Raw genomic sequence first — 24,853 nt, forward strand, 5'->3', positions numbered from 1 at the left:
CAGAAACCCCTATTAAATAGCAAAAAAGTCCATATATTGTCTGATTTCCTATTTTGTTGAATAGTCACAACTTATATGTTAATCATGCAGTGATCTGTGAGTGGGGCTGCTGATAATTTACACTTCAAGATATCTTTACATGACATTTGAGAAAAAAGCCAGTAGTCTAATCTTGAATAGCACGTGTTGTTTGAAGAGCTGATCCATGTGTACTTTAAGGAGGTAGGATTTAACTTTCTCCAGTAATCAACTATGTTAGTTGTTACACATAAATTGGACAAGGTGTCATCATATTCTGGTTGTGAACCTCTGTGGTGTTTCATCAGGGAGTTTGGTGCTAGCTAGCTAGCTAGCTAGCTAGCTAGCTAGATAGATAGATAGATAGATAGATAGATAGATAGATAGATAGATAGATAGATAGATAGATAGAATTACTTTAATGATCCCAGACTGGGAAATTATTTTGTTAAGCAGTTGTGGGTCCGCAAATAAAACACTTTGTACATAACATAAATAGAAGCCAATATATACATAGTGTATATATACAGTGCACAGTGTGCTATAAACAATAATAATATATACAACAAAACAAAATATGCAAAATATACTATAACAATAATAATATATACAACAAAACAGTAGAGAGACCAGAGTTCTCTGTCAGGCAGAGGTGAGAGAGTTATTGTATAAAGTGATGACTTGTAGCAGGAAAGATTTCCTGTATCTATTGCTACGACAGCGAAGCTGAACCAGCCTTCCGGAGAAGGTGCTCCGCTGTCTGACCAGTGTGAGTTGGAGAGGGTGGAGAGGATTATCCATGATGGATAACAGTTTTTTCAGTGTCCTCCTCTCCACCACAGCCTCCAGAGTGTCCTGTTTGCAGCCAATCACAGAGCCAGCCTTCCTGATCAGTTTGTTGAGTCTGTTGGTGTCGCTGGCTCCGATGCTGCTTCCCCAACAAACCACAGCAAAGAAAAGTACACTGGTCACCACAGACTGATAAAAGATCTCCAACATCTTGCTGCACACGTTAAAGGATCTCAGCTTCCTCAGGAAGTAAAGTCTGCTCATCCCCTTCTTGTAAACAGCTTCAGTGTTAGATCTCCAGTCCAGTCTGTGGTTGATGGTAACACCCAGGTACTTGTAATCCTCCACCACCATATTAAAATGTCTTAAAATGTAGTTTTCCATTCATTCATGAGTATTCCCAAACTTTCCATCATGGCACTGTTGTAAGTTCGATTTTTGTAACCATATACACATGTTAAAATAAATCTCTGGTCATGAATCTCTACCACCACCATAAGCCAGTGTCCACCCATATCACTGTTGTGCTCAATTATCTTACCAGGTAATCTGGTGAACAATATCATAACCCCTGCAGAGTGAGAAGTTCCATGAGAAAACAGTATTTTATCTCCAGGGCCGGCTCTGAGTAATTTGGTGCCCTAGGCAAAATCTTAGCCAGCGCCCTTTTGCATCGCAGTCAATTTCACAATACATTTTCATACACTTACACAGAAACTGCATGTATGTATTCAATATTTTATTTCTTTTAAGTAAAACATATCACACTAAATAAAAACTGAGGAAAGAAACAAGTGATAAAAATACAATATAAATAAGGCACTGTGCAAAGATATTATCTCTCAGCCTCAGCAAGTGCCATCTCTCACTTATCTATTGTCAGCCGCTTTGCAAAACGACCACCGACTCCTTCCACGTTGCCATGTGGTTATTGTGCGCCTGGCTATCCTCATGAACCTTCAGCAGTGGCTTGCATTTTTACAGTCCTTTAGTCCTTCCTTATTAAGTATGTATTCTTTTGGTCAAAACATTTAGCAGCAGAAGCAGTGCAAGCTATCATTTCTGTTTGAGTACATCTGCCAGCTTCTTTTGATTTTTTCAGCATTGACTAAGACTCTGTTACAAAAGTAGGGTTAGATGTTGACACTCTCCCATCTTTGTTTTTGGGAAATGTGTAACTGCTTTTTTATTTGAACTGGTCCTCTGTGAGCTAACTCTCATCTCACTTTGTCAGTTAGAAGAGATGGCCAGTCAGCCTTTAGTCCTGATGCTGTGTCACTCTGCTGTGCTGAGGTAGAGGGACAGGAGCACCTGATGCTGTGTCACTGGGCTGGTGGTGAAATATGTTAAGAGTGCATCTGAAGAGAGAAGAGAAGTATATGTGACCACTGCATGTTAGATTTTAATTAAACATACCCAACAACAACAACAGATGCTTGATGTGTGCTATACATAAGACTAATATAGACTAATAATTTAAATGATTCATTCAACTTTATTGTCATTGAAAAGCAATAGTCTAACCAGAGTGCAAGTGCAGTGTATATATTTCGCCTATGAATGATATGGGAAAGCTAAGGTGTGGGGTATTAACAGTAATACACTTTAACTGCACTTTAACACTTCTGTGAACTTTAACATAAACTGTGACACAATAAACCAAAGGTTCACAACTACACTATGACAAAGGGGATGGAAAACTAATAGCATTTAACTGACATACTGGCAGGAAAGACACCTGTGAAATAACACCTGAACAGGGCTAACGTTAACTTTCCAAATGTCCCTGATGAATTTAAGGTGGACTAACATTAACACACGTCAACTCAGCTATTTATTGATTATTAAACAATGCTGCTATCGTCCGAAGTTAGCTAGCAAGCTAACACTCTTCTCCAACAACGGTAACTACGATCATTAAACTCTTCATCGCATTGACGTTACTGTACTTGTATCTTCTTCACGTTTTCCCTCCTCTTCTTTCCTTCTTTTCCTTCACTGGGTGCCGGATGGTTTCAGTCTTTTGGACCTTGTGGTTTGGACCTACAGTATCATTAATCTCTCTCTTGGTCTTGGGGTTTCGGTCCGGTCAGATTCAGGCAGCTCGCCAGTGCAACGAGCCAGAACCCAGAAAAAAGGCCTCTCCGTTATTTAATAGTCCTTGCTATGACGTTATATTGCTGTGGGCTTATATAATATTTCAAAATAATAGTAGTAATGGCACTGGTAAAAAATATATTTTTTAAAAAAATGTTTTATTATTTTTTTTTCTCCCCTGTTTTCGGCGCCCCCCGTATGACGGCGCCCCTAGTATTTGCCTATAGGCAGGGCCGGCTCTGTTTATCTCCCCACTGTTGTTCCCATAGTTTTTCATCTGTTGTTCCCGAATGAGTCTCTTTAAGGAAAATGCAATTTGCCTTTTGTTCTTTACAAAATAAAAAAATAGCCTTGCATTTAACAATATTTTTCAAACCTCTAACATTAACAGAAACAAGTAAAACAGACATTGTTTTCAAAAGTCCTTGAATGCGCTTTATGTATTAACTGCGCGCAGGAATGAGCATGTTGTCCTAAGGTATTAGTTCCAATGCATCAACTTATTAGTGTTAGTTAACTCTCTTAACTCTCTTAACAACCCACTTAACTTTATCTTCTTCTTCTTATTTCCTTTACCTCTAATTAGGTTCTCTCTTAAGGTGTACAAAAACATACATACATTTCACCTCTTTATCCAACACAGTAACTGACTCTAATTTCTTTTCTTCTTCTATTTCTAAGGTCTAGCAGTTTAACCTGAGTTCTGTGTTGCCTCAAAATAAAAGAAGATTTGACTTTTATCATGTCCACTTATTAAGGCTCAATTCTCCGTCCATCGATTACCGCATATCCCTCTTTTAGGAAGGCCTTTCTGCCGTTGCGTCGAGCCCCTCCACTTTTGGCCACAGCTTTGCCCGAGCCTCTCTGTCCTCCTTTAAAAAGTCCTCTTTGCAGCTGATGTTCATTTCTTTGCAGACTCTTGCCTCTTTGGATTTCCTCCAGACTTCGTTTCGGGCCGTCCGTGTGAGTCTGTCAACCGCCACTGGGATCACCCTTGTGAGAATGCCTGCCACCACGTCTTTTGTGTCCTCGTTTTTCTCTTTCTTTCAATCCCAAAAGTTTACGTGTAGTTTCTTTTATACCTCGCATTTTAGGGCACATTTCTTTAAGGGAGCGGTTTTCATTTGTCAGAGCCTCAATTTGTATCTGCATTTTTCCAATATTCTCCTTGTTCTCTTTGACTGCTTTTTAATTGGCCTCTTTCTGGTGTAACTTAGCTGGCCCAAAACTTGTTTCCTGATGTCGGGTTGGTTTTCCGTGTTTTCTTAATTTGTTGGTTCTTCTAAATGCCAGAATTAGGTCCCATATTATACTGTTTTTCATCAATTTCACACAGCTGTCAGAAGTCCAACAACACTGTATTCGATATGCATTGCCCCAAATCCGTCCGTGGTCCTGAATTTCAGCTGTCTAAAATTTGCTCAAGTGAGCTCTCCTGCGCTCTCCTGAGAACAGGCTGTTTCTGTGCCTGCACCTTTAAATGCTAATGAACTATGAGGTGTGTCTGAATATGTTACTTTGTTTGTTCGTATGTGTTTTGAGTTACTTCCATGTAGCTAATGCTAGCTCCTGCTAATGGTAAAAGTAACTTATAAAGCACCATAAACACGACTTCTTCAAATTTGAGGCACTGTGCAGTCCGCCGTGATCTGCAGTTCTCCATCACAAACGAGTCTCCCAATTGGGGGACAATCAGAGATATAGAGCTAACACAGTGCCACCATTGCACTAATCATGAAATAATATAGTAGCCTATAAAATATATATATATATATATATATCGTAAATAACCAAATAAAAGTCGTGTTTCAGTTAATTAATTAATTAATTAATTAATTAATTAATTAATTAATATTAAAGCCCCTGTACGGAGTTTTTAACTGGATATGCAAAAGTCTCTGGTTTCTGCTGATGTGTCTCTGTTACCTACAACAGCAAATGAGCCCATCAGCGTGAAGATACGCTATTTCTAAGTAGTCTGATTCTATACCTCTGAAAGGCCTTGGTTGCGTCGGACTGACGAAACGATTTACGGCAGTCAGACCGGAACTGACGACATTCAGGATACGGCATAGCTGTTTTGTTGCTACGCTAGCCAGTGCTAACCGAGCAAAAACTTTTGTCATGGCTGATAATGAGACAAAGAAAAGAAAAAGAATTCGAACCGAAGACCAACGAAAGGCCAAGAGGGAATCCGATCGAGCTAGGGCTAAAACACGGATAAACATTGGCGATTCCTTCCAGAGATGGAGAGAGTTGCGGGGCTTGAAGGGAGGGTCGGATCCAGAATTTGCCCGATTCCTCCAAGACACGTTTGTAAATTTTATTTCATTTACGAAATGTAATGCGGGACGTAGTTTACAGCAATACATGAATTTATGTTGTTACAACAAAGCTGGCTAACGTTACCACTAGATTAGCTCTAGATACTACACTCGTGAAAACGACAACAAACGTCTTAGATCACGCATCCATTTCAGCTGTGTGTATGCTTCAGCCCAGCCGACCTGCAATGATGCGTCGGTAATATCCTCTGTCATTATAAATGATTCAGTTTCATACTTAGAACAAAACATCCATCACAATCACTGTGACTTTGCTGTAACGCTAGCTGTGTAGCACCGTGGGTTATATATATAGCTGGGAAATTGCAGCGCAACAGCAGCATTACTTTGTTTCACCGGCTGCATATTATATTAAGTAGAAATACAAATAGACACATTACCTCGTCCATTAGCACGCTGCAGATAGCTGCTAAAAAAAAAAAAAAAGTTTTCAAAGCAAGTCCCGTCGTCTTTCCGACGTTTCCAAAACAAATCTACACGCGCCGGCCAGACAAACGTCTTCATGACAGTGGGCGCCAGAGCTCATGGGAAATGCAATCTTCATTCCGGCAAAACACTACTGCTTTAGTCCAGCGGGGCCGCCAAAATCAACACTAAATGAAAAGTCTGTACAGGGGCTTTAAACGCCTGTCCCAAATTGCCGCCTGGTCTCAAATTGCCGCCTGGTCTGTTAAGTGATTGAAACAAATAAATGCCCGGCTATTATTTGGTATTTTACGGTATTGATATTTATACATCTCAAAGTGTTCCCTTTACTATGACACCACAATTATTCAAATAGATTGTGGTTGCAGAGATATACTCATTTCCTATGTTTGTGAAATCTTCACCTTCTGTTTTTTGGATAGGTGCTCCTGTGGAAACTGTGCAACTATGCCCACAAAAGTTGAAAATATCTGCTGTTTAGAGATACCACAGGTAGCAATCTCACAGCTAAACTGAAAAGTTATGTGTCTCATTTGGCTACTGTCTACACTTCTAAATTACAATGACATTTTCTGTTTGTTATTTACTGTAGGTTACCAGACGTCTACAGGAGGTCGATGAGGAGGTGTCATGTATGACTGACCATCCTGGGTTGGAGCCTGTGTGCCTCAATGTTTACTCCTTGCAGAATGCCTGTCAAATATACAGAGCAGACTGTGGTCCTCTACAGCTGAGAGGAATACACCAGTAAGTCATTTTTTGTAAAATGTCAAAGAATAAAAACCAAAGATGTTTTGTCTTGTTTTGCTTCAGCAGGCATAATTTTGCAAGTGCAGTAACACATGAGAAATATAAGTACAGTTTAATATATTGAATTTGCCATTTCTTCATTTGTATAGCGTCATTATTGTAGACACATATAAGCATTTATTTACATAAAGCAATGCACGCAAAAACAAGAATGAGCAAAAACAATAATTTAAACAAGGCAATCAACATTAGAAATAACTGTAAGACACAGTATTAATACATTTCTGAAAGACTAAATATTGTGTCCATTGTTTAAAGTCGTTACAGGTATCTAGCCTATCGTAGCTTTGTGAGCTGGTGCTGGGGCTTCTTGGGACGCAGAATCCGGGTAGTCATTCCAGCTTGTGTGATCCTACGCATCCACAGAGAGTTTCCTGATGCCGAAGGCCACTATGTTGGATTTAGACTGGCCCTCGGTTGAACCTGGACACATAGCTGGCAATGACCTCCTCCTTGTCAGGATGCTCATACTGGGCAGTAAAATCCTCTGGGACTGGGATGGCCAACATCACATTTGTGTATGGCGTAGGGTCCACATAGACTTGGGCAAATATGAGGTCCATCATGTCAGCAACATACCCTGTTTCATAAAACACAAGCAGAAAGATAATTTTTGCTTTTGTTATTATTACTATTATTGTTATTTATTTTTTTACAAAACAATACAAATATCCTAAATACATCCTGTTACTTGCCACCAATTTATTTAGTTATTTATTATTCCTTTATACGGTTAGGGTTTTCAACTGTGTTCCGTTTTTGAAAATCTTTTAACATGTGAAAGCAATTACCAGTACAACAAGTTCAAAACACATTTGTTTAAAAAATTAAAAGATTTTAACACTAACGAAATGTTGGCTCTGTCTTGTGGGGTTTGGCTCTGCATTGTCTCTTCATAGCCTTTGGAAAGTAGACCTTGTAAAGAGGTACACCTTCCCGGGTTTTGGCCTGTGGTCTGTCTAAATTTTCATTGTAATACATGGCAGCCAGGTAGAGTCTGGAAGTACACGGAAGACAAAATCACAGGTGATCATAATAAAACACAGTTTAGGCTGCATCTCACAAAGTTTGAAGTAACCCTAGTTTGATTTATCTGCACAGCATTCCAATAAAGGGAAAAACAACATTCTTTGGGGCAAAACGCAGGTTTACACAATGGAATGCCTCCACCGATGAAGTCTGGTGGTGAGGGCTCAGTTTTGCCACGTCCTTCAGAGTTCTTTTGTTGGTCAACAGCTTTTCTTAATCTGTAGAAAGCTGGAGTTCCTACAAACAATAAAAAATGCATTTTTTAAAATACAATAAAGTAATACATATTACTGACATTATTTGTGATGAATTTCCAAAATATCACATCACTAGGTGTAGTTGTTGTTTATACAAAATGTGTGATCACCATTTAAAACTGAGGGAAAATGATGTAATAACTTTTAGTCTATCTATTAGTACAACACCTGCTCTGAGCCATTTGTTTTTGTCCCTTGTGTGGTGTAACTCATACAGGCACTTGGGGTAAAGTGGGTCATAATGTGTGTGGAAGTCTTGGATGTGGTTCAGGTTGATTGTCTATTTCGCGACTCTCTCGCCCAGGGGATGAGGTGGCTGCAGTCCAGTAGATGTGATTATTGATGCTTTCATCCACTTTTGTAGGATTTGACACCCTTTCTCCTTACTGATCCTGTCCATTTGGCCCTCTTTTTCCATGTGGTAACTACCACCAACCTCATTGCTCTGTTGCCCCGGCACAAAAAAAAGCCCAAAATAAACAGTATTAGCTAAAGCCAAATGGACACTTTCAAATTTCACTGAATAACCTTACAATTTGAATTTTAAACACTCACCTGAACCAACTCGATGACATAATGCATGTAACTTGATCAGAAATACTTCATATTCAGAGCAATAATCAGAATTATAGGAAATACAGTTGCACATCATTTACCCGTGCAATTTTTATAAAGGATGCACCACTCAGGTACACAGCTGCTGAAAGGTGGAGGTTCCCAGCTGGTGTGCTCCCAAGGATAGGCTGGCTATTCCAGTGTCTGCAGAACTCGCAATGGGGGCATCGCTGCTCCACAGACAGGAATGTCCCCAGATTTCGGGTCCTCACATCACATGCCCACGTGCAGACAGGACACGCAGCAAACAGCTCCATAATGCAGCTCTCATACACTATGTATTTTTTGATCTTGTGGGTGGGAGTGGATGATTCTTGTCTATATCAAACAAAAGAAAAACACATTTAGCAATTAATCAGTTTGAGTTCTCTTCAGTAGTGGACTCTAAACCATTACACTCTTTCCAGTTGGTCTATATGTTTTTTTTATGCACATTAACATAGGCACAACTACTGATGTAAACAACAACAGTCCTACAATGAAAAATATAGTCGTATAGGTTATAGGAAATCTCCAGGACAGTTAAACCGTACTTCAGTTTCCATAGAGACTGATCTTTTATGTATACAATATACAATTAAAAACATAAAGTAATTTCAGTGTAATTTGATAAATAAAACATCAGGAGCCGAAAGAACATCATAAGATCTGTCTACAATGTTTTCAACAAAACTGAAGTCAACAAAAATGAATACAATGATGAAAAATGTATGTTCACTTTATGGCAGGACTATTGTATAATAGAGCACTATTCTTATCTGGTGAACTACCATCACCACATGTGCACTCACTAACACACACAAACACCAATATATTGTGTAACTTATGACAAAAGTGTTGACTCGGACAGCGCTGTGACGGACTCTGCAGGGTCATAGGTGGGATCCTGCCCCATTGAAGCTGCCATTGAAGAGCTGCCCTTTAATGGATCATCCTCCAGCTCCTCTCCAAGGTCCAGATGAGGTCTCTTTGAGGGTCTCTTTACAGGTGTTGAGGAAAAACAGAAAGGGTCTGTATGAAGGTAGATTTGTCTTTATTATTCAATCAAAAAAAAGTTTGCTTCAATCAAAATATATATTTTCAATAAAAAAAACCTTCACTTCAATCAAAAAAACCCTTTTCAATAAAAGAAAAAAAGTGTTTGAATGCAAAAATATAGTTGAGACAAAAAAATGCATTTGAACACTGTTTTTCTTTGATTGAAAATGTTTTCTTTGATAGAAGTAAAGGGTTTTTTTTGTTTGAAGGAACTTCAATCAAAAAAAAACTTTTTCAATCATAGAAAAAAAGTTTTTGAATGCAAAAAAATATTTGAGACTCATAAAATTGCATTTGAACACTTTTTTTGATTGAAAATGTTTTCTTTGATTGAAGTAATCTTTTTTGTGTTTGTGCCATATTATGGGTAGGACATTTGTGTCTTAATTATTCAATCCCAAAAAAGTTGCTTCAATCAAAAAAAATATTTTCAATCAAAGATAAAACTGTTCAAATGCAAAAATAAAATTGAATCCCCCCTAAAAAAAAAATAATAATTTTAAGTGTTGTTGTTTTTTATTGGTGTGATGGTGTTAGATATCTAACGCCGTCATATTGTCAGGCAGGCTAGCTGATAACGTTAGCTGATGGCCCTGCACACTGAATGAATTGTTTATTTCACCTAAGTACAGAGGCTTGCTATGTGCTAGTGCTATGTTCATTAGTGGTCAAACAACAGTCCACAGGCCAACTGTTGCCTGCAGCACTGCCTGTTTAGCAGTACACAGTAAAAGTACTTAATATTATGCATGCAAGTAGTCTAGGAAGTACTAAGTTCAGCAGTATATGAATCATAGACTACTTATGGAAAATAAGCTTTTCATTCCACGTCAAAGTTGGGTGAAATATCCTTAAGTTTTTTCTGTCGTCCTTTACTTTGAAATCCGGACGCATATCTTCGTGATACCTTCAGTTTATTACCGAGAATAATTACTGTAAAAGTATCGTAATTTTCATGGGTCTGACTGTGAGACTGCAGTCTGCCCCACTGTCACTACCAGCAGCTCTTCAGAGCGGTTTCATTACGATTACCGTAAATGTTAGTAGATTCGCGCACTAGAAAACAACGTGTGGCTGATTTGACCAAGCAAACGCGAACCACGGCTGGCTTGACTGCAGTAATCCACTGGGCTGTGTGAGAAGATAGATTCAGGCTCTGCATGATCTGTTGCTGCTAAACAGGCAGCGCTGCGGGCAACAGTTGGCCTGTGGACTGTTGTTTGACCACTAATGACGATACTTGTTATAACAAAACATAGCACTAGCACATAGCAAGCCTCTGTACTTAGGTGAAATATACCAATTCATTCAGTGTGCAGGGCGGTTACACCCCGCCTTTCCGAAACCCCGCTGTTCCGAACATAGACTTCAATTCATCGTAATGGCGGGGGTTTCCCTTTTTTTCAAAGACCCCGCTATTCCGAAAAGGCTATTGGGGAAACCCCTCCATTCCAAAACCCCCCCACTCCGAACGGACACAATCAGAAAGGAAACGGAGGCTGCGCATTTATCCTTTTTTCGTTTGTGGGTGAAAACGGATCATGTGGCTGATTAACCGCAAAACAAGCCTACTTCATATTAATGACATAACGCTCATTATGCTTCAGCTCGACAAATGGCTATGTTGAATTGAAATTACTTTATCATGCTAAATATCCGAAATTGTATAAAAATTGCTCCAATGGGTTATACCGATCTTCGTGCATATTCAGACACAGCCTGATATGGGTTCTGAGCAAAGGAATGTCTGTTTTCTCCCCCGGTCTGTTGTCAGCAGGAGCGGGGGCTGCAGGCTCGCGCCTGGGTGAAGTCATACATTGTTAACCATCCACAAAGACAAGTTATGTTAAAACGAACGACCAGAGGGGTCATTCCCCGGCAGATAGCACCCATGGGCCACAGTTTATTTCCGAATTGTGCGAGTGCAGCTGGAAGTGGGGATTTCAGCACCACGGATAGCGCGTGTAAAAAGATTAGACAAACGTTTAAATGTGTTTGCTGCAAGCGAAAATATACTACATTATAAATGAAGATAGTGACATAGGCCTATTAGCAATAAAAAACAATGAGTTGTGTGAGTGCGGCCGGTGAGCGGACGGCAGTGTTTGATGTAGGATGTAATGTAAACTTGAAAATCAATTTCGGAACAGCGGTGTTTAATTTCAGAACAGCTGTGTTTTGAGGGGAGGGTCAGAACAGTGGTGTTTCGGAGTGGGGGTGTTTAGGAATGGTGGGGTTTCACAAATTAGTCAACGTGAACTAAGTTAGCAAGCTTTATGTTTAATCAAAATATCAAACAGAGTAGGCTAATAACATGACACCAATCAATTTAATGCTGTAGTTAACAACAACTCCACCACTGCTCCCTGGCTTGCTGGCGGCCATGATTTGCTTGTCAGAAAGACGTTGTTGGTGTAGACACTTGTCATTCAAACATGTCTGACCAATGGGGAAGCACCCGTCCTGTAGCACCCTATAATGTAATAATTTCCTGAAAATGTAATAACGCCTGAAAATGTAATAAAATTTGCACTTAACTCGATCGAAAATGTAATAAAACCCAATAATGTAATAACCTCACCAATAATGTAATAAAATATCCTGACTGATATTGTTATAACATTTTTACCAATAATGTAATAATCTGTAACTTGTGCCTTTTGTGTCCCAGAGGTTTAACTCAAAGATTTAAAAATAAAGTTACCAATAAAATGCATTTTAACCAAGAAACAGAAAAAAACATGTGTATTTGCATATAACACAAGAAAATATTTGGAAAAAATACATTATTCACATTTTTATGGGTCGCTGAGTATCAGATGGCAGGCAAAAATGCATGTCCCCAGTGACCAAAGTTACTTTTTCATTCAATCTAAAACGTATATAAATTACCATTAACCCCATTTTTTCTGCTAATATAATCATTTACCTGTCTACTTTAACTAAAATAAAAGAAAACTGAAAAGAATTCATGATTTTTTTTCATGAAATGGTACTATGTAATCATGTCCCCCAAGTTTGTTCAGCCCCGTAACAGCATAGCATTTTCCACCCTTTTTGAAAATAATGGTTCAGTCCAACATACTCAACCTTCCAAAAGTGACCTTACTCAAGTCTTTTCAAGGTCATGCTGTGAAGAGAGGTAATTATTAGCATACATTTTTAACCATATTTCATTGTTTTTTTTGTGAGATTGACATCGTCATGCTCAACCTTTCAACACTGTTACACAGATAAATGATATTTAAATATTGTTTAGGAAGAATCAAACAATTGTGTGGAAAAGTATATCAATTTCATGATTTCCAAATGCCATGTGGTGCTAACATGTTTGCTAACATGGGAGCTATGGCTACTTTTAGCTAGAATCTTCAACCCCGTAACATTCAACCCCGTAACAAAAAGCATTGTTACGGGGTTGAATCCTTGTGATGGGGTTGAAAGTTGACCAGTTGTTGAACGCTACTGGTGGGGGCAGGAGACACCCTCCAATACCACCCCCCCAACCCCACCCAGGCACCTCCCCCAACCCTGCCCACCCTTTATGACTGTTATTCAGTATTTATCAATATGGGCATGCCATATATAATTTTATTGGGTTAAATCACATCTACAACCTCACTGAAACATTACTGGCACCACTATCTGGTAGGTGGCATTTGTACTATACTTTTGCAACAGCGCTAATTTCAATTTGGGTGTACTTTAAAAAAAGGGCTTAGGGCTCTAACAAGTCCTTTGAGTTTAAGAGTTACATGCAACTGTCTGAAAGAAACAAATATTTTCTTAAAGTTATTCCATGTTCATTATTTTTAGATGGCAAAATCAAATGCAGAGAGGCAAAGAGAGTACAGGGCGAGAAGAAATGCAGATTCACAGAGAAGAGAAGAATATCTCAGGAAAGAGTGTGCCAGGTGGCAAAGAGATACTGCAGCAGGGAAAAAGAAGTCAATTAATGACCTAAGTGAGAGAGCTAAAAGACATAAGCGGAAGATGTGGCGGAAGGCTAAAGAAAGACAGAAAAGAAAAGCTGAAATTGAGAGCAGTGGGTCTGCACCTTTAACCCCTCCACAAAGTCCTGAGAGTGAGATTCAGGATGCAGTGCAAGCCAGACCAGGGTCTTCAAGGTGAGGGACATTGCTACTCAGTCTAAATTGTAATAGAAGCCGCTGTAACCCTCCTGCTGTCTTTGGGTCAAGGAAGGACTGGAAGAAAGAAGGAGGGATGGAAGGGTGGGAGTAAGGACAGAGAGGAAGGAAAAGAAGGAAGAAACAAGAGGGGGAGGGATGAAAGCAGTAAGGAAAAAGGAGGGTGGAAAAGAGAGAGAGGGAAGAAAGGAAGGAAGGAAGGAGGGATGGAGGACAGGAAGGAGGAAGGGAGGGGGGGGAGGGAGGGAGAGAGGAAGGAAGGGAGAGGGAGGCCAGGCGAGCGGAGGAAGGAAGAGAAGGAAGGAAAGGAAGGAAGGAGGACGGACGGGAAGGAAGGAAAGACGAAGAAAGAGTGAAAAGAGGTTCAATTTGGCCACAGGAAACAGCGGAGGGTTAAGTAGGAATTGACTGTCACACACAGACCTTACTGTTTTAACCACCACACACACACACACACACACACACACACACACACGGTGGTCAATTCACAATTCACTAGCAAGGACCACACCGTCAACGATATGCGTTAGTGACAAAGGAAAACGAAGTGTCGAAGATCTTGGTTCTTTTGAGTTCTTCGAGTGCGTTGTGGGGATTCTTGTAGGGAATCAGCCGCCGCTCCCGGGCAGCGACGGACCCCCTCATGGATCTACGAAGGAGAGGAGAGAAAGAAGAAACAGGGAGAGATGAATGGGGTGGGGGGGAGGGGCGCAGAATACGAGAGCGAAGCAGAGGAGAGGGTCAGGTGGTTATTTATAGAAATGCGGAAGTAGGCGCTGTTGAGGTGTGGTCCTGCTCCTGAAACTTCGCCAATTAAGCTTCAATTATTGTACCCTTGCTATAATTGTAGTCATATTTAAGTACTAATCTGTAAAACTAAACGTCAATGTTCTATGTATGGTTTTATTGTAGGCATTCAGCAGGCAAGAAACAAATGAGAAAAGCTCGAGATGAACTCAGAAAAGAAATAGAAAAGCTCAAAAAGGAACTGCACCATCAAAAAAAGCAGAAAGAGAAATACAAGAAGAGACTCCAGCGAGTGAGTAAAAGTCAGGACTCTCCCAGATCCAAAGTGCGCCATCTACTGAAGAATTGTACTGTGAACAATAGAGTCAGGAAGACTTTGCTTCACCATGAGGTCCTCATTGCAAACATATGAAGAAAGTACAAAAATGCCAGTAATGAAAAAAATAAAAAATCCATAGCTCAGGTTGTTGTGGGGAAGATAGTGAAAAAATACAAGATGCAGGGGTGGTCAGAAAAAGTCTTAGGCTTCTCAAAGAAACGCTGGACTCTCCAAAATGTAGACCTGGGCAACTGTGCAAGAAGCTCCCGCAACAGGTATGCCGATAAGTTGATCAAGAGCAAAGTGAAGACCTTCTTCACAAGGGATGACGTTAGCCGCATGACCACGGGTAAAAAACAGACAATCACAAGAAAGAAAATAAAAATGCAAAAACGGTTCCTTGTGGACACAATGCTAAACCTTCATCTGAAATTTCTGGCTGAGAATAACACGAGCAACATTTCATACTCTGCATTTTGCCAGCTGAGACCCTTTTGGGTTGTCCACCCCTCCCTTGCAGATCGTGATAGTTGCCAGTGCAAGCTTCACGAAAATCTGGGCTTCCTGGCAGAAAAGCTACATCAGTTGAAGGTCACTGAAACTTCAAATTTAGAAAGCCTCATAGAACATGTGTCCTGTGACACTGGCAGCAAAGCCTGCATGTATGGAGAGTGTGAGGACTGCAAAAACACCACAGTTCCCTTTTCTAACAATTATGAAGGTGCACAGAGAGAAAATTATCTGCAGTGGGCCACAGAAGAAAGAGCTCATAAAGAAGAGACCTCAGTCACAAAAATAACAGTGAAAACAAAGGTGGAGAGTAGCCAAGAGGAACTTGTTGAAAGGTTCCACAGACACATGACGAACATGACGGCAACAGTACGCCTACTGCACAACAACATGGCCAATGATGAATGCCTGGTTCACATTGATTTCTCAGAAAACTTCTCTTGTAAATACCATAAAGGAATCCAGTCAACATACTATGGTTCAAACCACCCACAAGCCACACTGCACACTGGTGTTATTTATTTTGGCGGAAACAAAGAGCCGACCTGCTTCACCTCCATCTCACCATCTAGGCACAAGAGTCCTGCTGCGATATGGGAACACCTCAAACCTGTACTGGACCATGTGCAGACCAGCAATCCTGAAGTGTCTGTTGTGCACTTTTTTAGCGATGGGCCCTGTACCCAATATAAACAAAAAGGAAACTTTTTCCTTTTTAGCACAGAACTAGAGAAGAGAGGTCTGAGAGGGACCTGGAACTTTTTCGAGTCCAGTCATGGAAAAGGAGCACCATATGGTGTAGGAGCTGCTTTGAAGAGGTCAGCAGACAGGCTCATTTGCCATGGCCAAGACATCACCAATGCTTATGAGCTCTTCAAGGCCCTTTCGGAGACAGACACTTAAATCAAATTATATTTTGTTGAAGGTGAAGCTATTGAGCAGGCATTGGAAAGGATGCTGTCCACAATACCACCAGTCCCAGGAACCATGAGCACCCATCAGGTGGTAACACTCGCTCGTGGGAAGATAACATTGCGAGATGTGAGCTGTATGTGCTCCACCATCGGTAAGCTGGAATGTGAATGCTGGAACACACACCATTTCAGCTTTATCGAAAAAGTGCCAGCCACAGGGCAGAAAGTGGCAGCCACAAGGCAGAAAGCAGCAGCCACGGGGAGTAAACAAATCAATTGGGGTGACCCACAGATCATAGGGGAGTGGTGTGTGCTAACATATGATAAAACATTGTATCCAGGGATAATTATTGCCATAGATGAGACCGATGTTCAAGTGAAATGTATGCACCACGCCCGATTAACCAAAAACAGATTCTTTTGGCCTCTACAAGAGGATGTGCTGTGGTATCCACTGGATGACGTGCTAGAGCTCATCCCACCTCCTCAGCCCGTGACAGGACGTGATGCACGCCACATGCAAATTCAGAAAGAGATTTGGGATCGACTGTCAGACTAAAAAGGATGCAAAGATTAAGGATCAACAGCAAAGAAAATCTTAACTGAAAAAAACTACAGGACTGCTGTCTGTTAAGTGTGTATGGAATGAAATTATTATAAAACATTATGAAATAGTTCTTGTCAATGATTTTAATGTTAAATTGAATGTTTTATGATTCAGTGATTTCATATGAAATACCCAATGACATGTTTGTTTCTTCTTTTTTGTTACAACTAGTGCATTGCCCGTAGGAAGCATGTATTCCTATAGAAAAGTGGGAGGTTAAGTAGCTTTTTCATGGATGGCCAAATGAGGCTGTGTTTGAAGGTGGGACGTCAGGGATATAATTGGCTGTTTTTGACTACTTTTGATTATACCATTATATTTCACCTTAAAAACTATTTACCTTGCCTTACTTGGTGTAATTATTTTTAGCACAACCTCACATGTGTGACTGTACAGTTATTTTTTCATTTTAAGGTACTATATTAACACTATGGACCTAAAATCACAAAATAACATGAAATCAGAGTAGAAAAAGTTTGTTTTTTTACTGTGAAAACCACAAATATGTTTAATGAACCAGTTGCATTAGTTATAATGCAAATATAAAGTGTTGTTTACTAAATTGGTGCATAAGTTTTTGAAATTTACAAAGTTATGTGTAACTATTTACATTTAAATGCAGGCAATGCCTCGGGCTCCTCAGCTCATTCCTGCCTGTTCCACATTCAGCCGTCTCCTCCTTGGTTTGCCTCACAACACGACACACCACACCAAATACTACATAACACACTAACTATACACTCCAAACACGCTATATGTCACAAATCTCTCAACTCTCAAAACTCGCTATCTCTGTCGCCGTCTCCAACACATCACTGCTGCTGTCAATCATCCGCCGATGTTCCTCCCACATCTTCCTGTTCCTCAACAACCAAACTTGCTGCTTGGACACTTTCGTGACAAAAGCACATTTTTACTGTTTCTTCCTGCACCAGACACAAAGAAAACATAACGGCAATGTTCGCGAAAAAGCGTGTTGGACATTATTTACCCTTAATCCAGTTTTGGACGTGCCAGTGCATCCGCTCCATCAACTCGGGAGGTGGGCCGTGTGGGTCGGTGAGCGGCTAGCGCTAGCTACACACGAACATCCACAGATTCCAATCCCACTTTGTTGTCCGCGCGTTTCCGGATCTCCTCAGACCCGAACAGACTTGGACTTGTTTAATCTCATTAATCCACAACAGTCAGTTTAGATGCACAGAACGGAACCGAACCGCCGGCAAAATCAGCTCGCACCACTGCAGGTATAAATCCGCTTGTTTTTTAAGGTATGTCGTGGGCTTGAGCTCTGCAGTGATTGGCTCTGGTGCGCACGTGGCCACGGTGTGCAGTGGTTGGCTCTGGTGCGCACGTGACTGTGGTGGCTCCGGTGGACAATGCTTGCAGAATTTGCAAAGCATTTATGAAACAATTTATTCACGCTATCATTGCAGTCCAAGCAAATGCTTAGTTGCACACCACTGAACCACGCAGCAGTGTAGGAACACAAGCCATTGTCTCTGCATCTTAAAGTGGTCTCATTTCAGCCATGATTACCTTTAACCCAAATCGACTCCTTTTTCCAGCATATGGGACTGAAAGCCCCCCCATATCCTGGCCTGGCAAATCCTCTCCTCTCCACAAAGTGGGAAGATGTTGTATATCTTGCTATAAACAGATCACCAGAGATCTTCTTTGTTATTTACGACAAAGCACATCTGGTCTGTTCCTCTTCCTCCAAAGAAGATGAACCCCTGTTCCTCAGGTCAAACAAGGTCAAGCCCGATAGAGTTTTCTTTGGTCACACCAAAAGGAAGAAGGACTGGTTTCTAACATAGATGTGGTGATTTAAGATGTTTTACGAATCTACGTTTCTCTGCCTCTGGAACATTCTCCAGTGGGGGAAGGCTTAATGGGAAACCTAATCTGTGTGTTCTTCTCCTCACATGTCCAACTGTTATTTACGACCGTTGTTGTTCCTCGGTCTGACATACCATTCCCCCTTTCAGTCTTCTGTTCTCACCCAAAAGTCCTAAATAACAAATAAACTACATCTCAATTTCTTAAATTTAACGGATCCCGAAATAGAGTAAGAACGTCATTCAACAGATCTTTCTTATGTTCTTGTGAAGCCCAAATGAAGTTTATTACTCAATAAGTTTGAAGTCAACAGAAACCCCCTCCCCTTTGTCGAGGGAGGAGAGATTTGAAGATCATCATTCCTTGTGTAATACTTGTATTATTTACCAGTTAAATGTCTGATATGTTTTGTTAAAGATATAACTACAAGGAATATGTATAAGTCCTTGGTTCTACTGTGTGTTGTATACTTTATTGTCATATGTTGTATACTTAAGTGCTTCATGTCTTAATCAGGATATAATTCTTTTGAATGACAAATGATCATTATCATGTTGCATCTTCTCACAAAGACAAAAATTCGACTTTTAAGATGGTGAAGTTTTGGGAAGGTTAAAACACGATTTCAAAATGTTAAATACAATAGTATAGTGAGATTAACTTTTGGAAGCCTCAACTCAGACCACAGGAGGGGTGACACTGTCAGCCGGCCCCTGCTGCAGGTCATAAAAACAGACACTCTCCCCTCCTCTTCTCTTCTTCTCCGGACACGCTTCTCTCTCTGTCCTCTTCTCCCCCTGCTTCTTCTTCTTCTCTTCTCTTCTTTGTTTTTCATTTTTATTTTATTCTTATTTTTTAAGTAATCTTTACTTTTATTTTTGCAACAAGCTAAGACAAGCAAATTGAATCCCTACTTTAAGTATTCACTTTTATTCAAGTTTTTAATAGAACGAATTCTTTGTACACAGATTGCATCTGTGTACAAAGAGCTGATGTTACCTAAAAAAAGCTTCAGTTTTGGTTCAAAAAGTTTCAGCAAAGACCAAAGGACATTCTCACAGAAGGCTTGTGGACAGATTAGACAAAGCTGGAGCCTTTTTGCACATCAGCTCTTTGTACACAGATGCAAAATGAAACATACAAGAACACTGTACCTACTGTAAACATGGATCAGGCTCAGTTCTGTTCTGGTTCTGCTTTGCTGCACCTGGTACACAGTGTCTTGAATCTGTGCAGGGTTCAATGAAATCTCAAGACTATCAAGTCATTCAGAAGCCAAATGTACTGCTCAGTGTCACAAAGTCCAGTTTAGGTCACAGGTGTCATCCAACAGGGTAATGACCCAAAACACTCAGCAGCTACAAACAACCAGGAATGGCTGCGAATAAAACACTGGACTGTTCTGGAGTAGCTTCTTCGATGAGCCCTGATCTAAATCCTGTTGAACATCTGTGGAAAGAGCTGGAACATGCAGTCGGGAGAAGGAGCCCTCAAACCTGAGTCAGCTGGAGCAGTTTGCTCACGAGGAGTCTACAGGTGCAGAAGTATGACTAAGAGTTACAGAATTCATCTGACTGCAGTGATTGGCTCAAAAGTTTTTGCAACAAAATATAAAGTTCCGATTAGGTTGAGGGTAACATCATTTTTGTCCAGGTCAATTTTCATTATTAATTGCCACAATTTTCTTTTAATGTATTGTTTGTCACCTTTGTCAGTTTCAAGTTATTTCAGTGATAATTGTAGGTTTCTCTTCAACAGGACCAATTTTGTCCATGTGTGTAAATGATCTACAATTTTGAACACATTTTCAGAGAAACACTTGGTAATTGTGATTTGTTTTTTATTATTAATTTCCACCCAAATGAGGCCATTCAAAACCTTTATAATCCCCTCCTTCCTCTGGAAACTGCTTTCTAATGGCAGACACAACACAAGCAGGTAGAGGCTTTCTGATGTGCCTGCCCAGAATGCCATAGGCCCAGCGGACAATCTGCCTGCAAGCAGTGTATCGGTATTGCCTGGGGATAGGGACAAAAAATTACTACCTGTGACACAGGTAGTAATGAGGTTTTTTTTGTTTGTTTGTTTTTGCATTTAATTGTTTTTTATATACATGTATATATGCTGTATAATTTTAGATATTTAAAATTCTGTGTTGAGCCATATGAACTTTTGTTCTGTTACACTTGTGTACTAAATGACAATAATTCATGATATAAATATAAGCAACTTGTACTTCTTATGTATGTCTATGTGTATATACTGTGTGTGTGTGTATAAATATATATATATATATATATATATATATAGATATATATATATATATATATATATATATATATATATATATATATATATATATATATATATATATATAAAAATGTATATGTGTTCCTAATTAATTAGCCGGTGACTGTAAACAGCCAATTGATGAGTTGTTATATATACATCAACTCATCAATTGGCTTCAAATTCTACATTTGTGAAGTGTAAACATTTTCACTGTTTGTAAATACTGCCAGGAAGGTTTCATTCTACTTCATATTTATTAAGTCATACAAAGTGATGGTGGTGTATTAGGGTGCATTATATTGACTGGTGCTCCTAATATTTCGCCCCTGTTGTGTGATTACCGAGTGAACACAATGTTAGAAACACCTTTCAATATACTGCACCTTTTACCATTATTTATAAAACTATTACACACACACACACACACACACACACACATACATATAGTGTTAAGAGAACAGAATAAGTGAAAGAAGTCCAAGTAATACATTATTTCTGCCCTGAACCTACTCATGTCTGCTGGCCTGGAGAGGTCCATGCTCCTGTCTGTAGTGCATGTAGGCTATCTGCAGGACATAAGGATTGAGGCAGCACGCCTCCAACCCTGGGTGCTGTGTTAGACACTGCACTTCTAGCCTGGGGGTGACGGTGTCCACTAAGGCCCAGTCGGCATCTACCTCTCTGCAGCACATACTCTCCTCGGTTGTGGACATGGACTCGCATTTCCCACACGACACAAGCACCAATCAAATAAAAGGTGTGTCAGGACAGTGTTTATCTCGCCTTTTTCTCACTCTCTTTCTTGCTGACGGTGACGGTAAAGCGCTACTAACGAGTATGTGACAGGACGTAAACAAACTCTTTAGTTTCTGTTATTGGTACTGTAAGTGTCAATACTCGGGCCTGTTTTAGATAACCAATGCTAGTTTTTATTGCCTGATACATGATCGTAATGTGTCGGGGGGTGGAAGAGACTGTCGTTATCGCCGTCAGCGGGGGGAAGCGTCCGTTCGTCTGTCCGTCCCCCGGCTCCTCGCCGTCAGCCGGGAGGCGCTTTTTTTTTTACGAGAAGACCGCGGCAGCCCACTAACACTCTATCAAGCAGCGCCGCTGTTCCACTGTCTAGGGAGAACCCTGTGTGATATGAGCACAGCATTCATATCCGTAGCTAATGAGTATAATCTAACACCGGTCTCTCACCAAAAGACCTGCCCTACTCTCCACTGATTCTCCTGACACCACAGCTCTATCTCTCTCCTCTGGCCATTAATTCTTCCCCCAGTCTCTCTCTACTCTCTGGGTTGCACAACTGGCTCGTAGTTATACGGCTGTGGTCCGTCATATGTGTAATTGTACACATTTAAAGTTTCCTCGGGGTCAGAACCGGCACCAGAATTCATTGTTTTCCTATTGTTCAAATCGACCGCTCTCCCTCTGCCTACGCCACTTCCGGTCAAGCGTTTTCAAATGCGGAAGTAAAATTTTATCACAAAAACGGCCACCAACGCCTAAATACGGCATGCATAAATACAATTTTGATAAAAAATGTTCCTACATTATTTTTCTAAACATTGATGTAAGGGGGGGTCTAACCTGCAATATGCACTTTAAGGTAAATGCGGAGAAACAGCGGATTTGCTTCCGGTTTTCAAAATAAAGGTATTAAAAACAGTAAGCTATATATATTGTGGTCTTTGCAGCGCGTTTTCTAAATGCTGTGCATGTGTTGTCAAATTGATGAAAATGTTTTCTCAATTTGCTTGTGTTTTGTCTTTTTGCATGTGTTTTCTTAAGTTGCAGTGCTGTGACCTTTCAGGGCCACCGTAGGAAGTAGTATTTTGCTGTCATCCATTTCGATAGGTGTCGCGGAACGGTCCTGAAACTGCGGCCTCCGGTACTGCAGGCACACACTCCTCCCAGTAGGTGGCACTGTCGCAAAAATGAGGGGCCTAAAACTGCGGTCCCAGACCTGCGGGCCTGAATCTGCAGCCTCCGGGTCAGGCACACACTCCTCCCAGTAGGTGGCACTGTCGCAAAAATGAGGGGCCTAGTACTGCGGTCCCAGGCCTGCGGGCCTGAATCTGCAGCCCCCGGGTCTGCAGAGATATACTATTGAAACTGACCGGACCGAGACCCCAAGACCAAGAGAGAGATTAATGATACTGTAGGTCCAAACCACAAGGTCCAAAAGACTGAAACCATCCGGCACCCAGTGAAGGAAAAGAAGGAAAGAAGAGGAGGGAAAACGTGAAGACGAAACAAGTACAGTAACGTCAATGCGATGTGAATTAAAGCTCCTGTTTGTAAGATGGTAAAACTGACGCTTTGGGTTTCCCAACTCGTCGGATACTGACGCTTTAGGATTGTAGGTCGGGTCGGCCACCACCTGAAAGCGTCAGTATCTGACGAGTTGGGGAAACCCAAAGCGTCAGTTCTACCATCTTACAAACAGGAGCTTTAAATTAACAGTTAAATGATAGTAGTTACCGTTGTTGGAGCAGAGTGTTAGTTTGCTAGCTAACTTCGGACGATAGCAGCATTGTTTAATAATCAATAAATAGCTGAGTCGACGTGTGTTAATGTTAGTCCACCTTAAATTCATCAGGGACATTTGGAAAGATAACGTTAGGCCTGTTCGGGTGTTATTTCACAGGTGTCTTTCCTGCTAGTATGTCAGTTAAATGCTATTAGTTTTCCATCCCCTTTGTCATAGTGTAGTTGTGAACCTTTGGTTTATTGTGTCACAGTTTATGTTAAAGTTAACATAAGTGTTGGAGTGCAGTTAAAGTATATTACTGTTACCCCACACCTTAGCTTTCCCATATCATTCATAGGCAAAATATATACACTGCACTTGCACTCTGCTTAGACTATATTGCTTTTCAATGACAATAAAGTTGAATGAATCTCATCACATTTTCATTATTAGTCTATATTAGTCTTATGTATAGCACACATCAAGCATCTGTTGTTGTGTTGGGTATTTTTAATTAACTAACATGCAGTGGTCACACATACTTCTCTTCTCTCTTCAGATGCACTCAACATATTTCACCACCAACCCAGTGACGCAGCATCAGGTGCTCCTTTCCCTCTACCTCAGCACAGCAGAGTGACACAGCATCAGGACTAAAGGCTGACTGGCCATCTCTTCTAACTGTGAACTAACTCTCTTCTCACTTTGTCAGAGGACCAGTTCAAATAAAAAAGCTGTTACACATATCCCAAAAACAAAGATGGGAGAGTGTCAACATCTAACCCTACTTTTGTAACAGAGTCTTAGTCAATGCTAAAAAAATCAAAAGAAGCTGGCTGATGTACTCAAACAGAAATGATAGCTTGCACTGCTTCTGCTGCTAAATGTTTTGACCAAAAGAATACAGACTTAATAAGGAAGGACTAAAGGACTGTAAAAATGCAAGCCACTTGCTGAAGGTTCATGAGGATAGCCATGCGCACAATACCCACATGGCAACATGGAAGGAGTCGGGGGTCGTTTTGCAAAGCGGCTGTCAATAGATAAGCGAGAGATAATATCTTTGCACAGTGCCTTATTTATATTGTATTTTCATCACTTGTTTCTTTCCTCAGTTTTTATTTGGTGTGACATTTTTTACTTAAAAGAAATAAAATATTGAATACATACATGCAGTTTCTGTGTAAGTGTATGAAAATTGATCATGAAATTGACTGTGATGCAAGAGGGCGCTGGCTAAGATTTTGCCTAGGGCACCAAATTACTCAGGGCTGGCACTGGTTTAATGTGACTGCTGTTGTAAACATTGCTGTTCCTAACATCCACAGTAGCAGTCGCAGTAGTAACTTCTTGGTTTTGTCACATTTTTAGATGTGTAGCATGTATTTCTAGTTTGCACTTGCCCTCCAATAAATAGCCTAATAATAAACCAGTGTTTTATTGCTTTTTAAGAATTGCAGCTGAATTGCTTGTCCTCTAAACCCCGGTATTATGATAATGTGAATAAACTCATGTTGACAATAATTTGTTGACACAAAAGAAATGGCTACTGCATATCACTCATAGCTACACAG

At 40.4% G+C, this 24,853-nt stretch overlaps 1 protein-coding gene and 1 long non-coding RNA gene across 5 annotated transcripts; one reads left to right on the forward strand and one right to left on the reverse strand.

Moving 5' to 3' along the window:
* Positions 1-6,518: 6,518 nt before the first annotated feature.
* LOC115580999 (uncharacterized) lies at positions 6,519-17,701 on the reverse strand. 4 transcript variants are annotated; one of them, XR_003983972.1, is made up of 5 exons: positions 17,661-17,701; positions 7,940-9,365; positions 7,638-7,751; positions 7,334-7,482; positions 6,519-7,065 (listed from the first exon to the last, which is right to left on the reverse strand). XR_003983972.1 is itself a non-coding variant. In XM_030415769.1 (4 exons), exons 1-4 carry the CDS (start codon positions 13,560-13,562, stop codon positions 8,052-8,054), a joined length of 654 nt encoding a protein of 217 aa, XP_030271629.1. In that variant the 5' UTR covers positions 13,563-13,662; the 3' UTR covers positions 7,761-8,051. The 4 variants fall into 4 exon arrangements, 1 of the variants encoding a protein (XP_030271629.1); XR_003983974.1 differs by lacking the exon at positions 17,661-17,701 and having other exon boundaries at positions 7,940-8,704; positions 9,250-9,495; XR_003983973.1 differs by lacking the exon at positions 17,661-17,701 and having other exon boundaries at positions 6,526-7,065; positions 8,428-9,489.
* A 4,960-nt stretch (positions 17,702-22,661) lies between these two features.
* Positions 22,662-24,708, forward strand: LOC115581689 (uncharacterized). The gene is made up of 2 exons (XR_003984057.1): positions 22,662-23,065; positions 23,839-24,708. It is a non-coding gene; the product is annotated as an uncharacterized LOC115581689 (long non-coding RNA).
* The last annotated feature ends 145 nt before the right edge of the window (positions 24,709-24,853 follow it).

This window comes from Sparus aurata, chromosome 5 (assembly GCF_900880675.1).
Source record: "Sparus aurata chromosome 5, fSpaAur1.1, whole genome shotgun sequence".
NCBI classification, from domain to species: Eukaryota; Metazoa; Chordata; class Actinopteri; order Spariformes; family Sparidae; genus Sparus; species Sparus aurata.

What these genes read in the sequence shown, in the direction of transcription:
- LOC115580999 (XM_030415769.1), bottom strand. Translation starts at nt 13,562, where the DNA reads ATGTCCCTCACCTTGAAGACCCTGGTCTGGCTTGCACTGCATCCTGAA. An exon ending in ACTTTGTGGAGGGGTTAAAG is followed by an intron (nt 9,366 to 13,481) that starts GTGCAGACCCAC and finishes ACACCTGTAAAG; the next exon opens with AGACCCTCAAAGAGACCTCA. An exon ending in GCAGAGTCCGTCACAGCGCT is followed by an intron (nt 8,705 to 9,234) that starts GTCCGAGTCAAC and finishes TGTTTGATATAG; the next exon opens with ACAAGAATCATCCACTCCCA.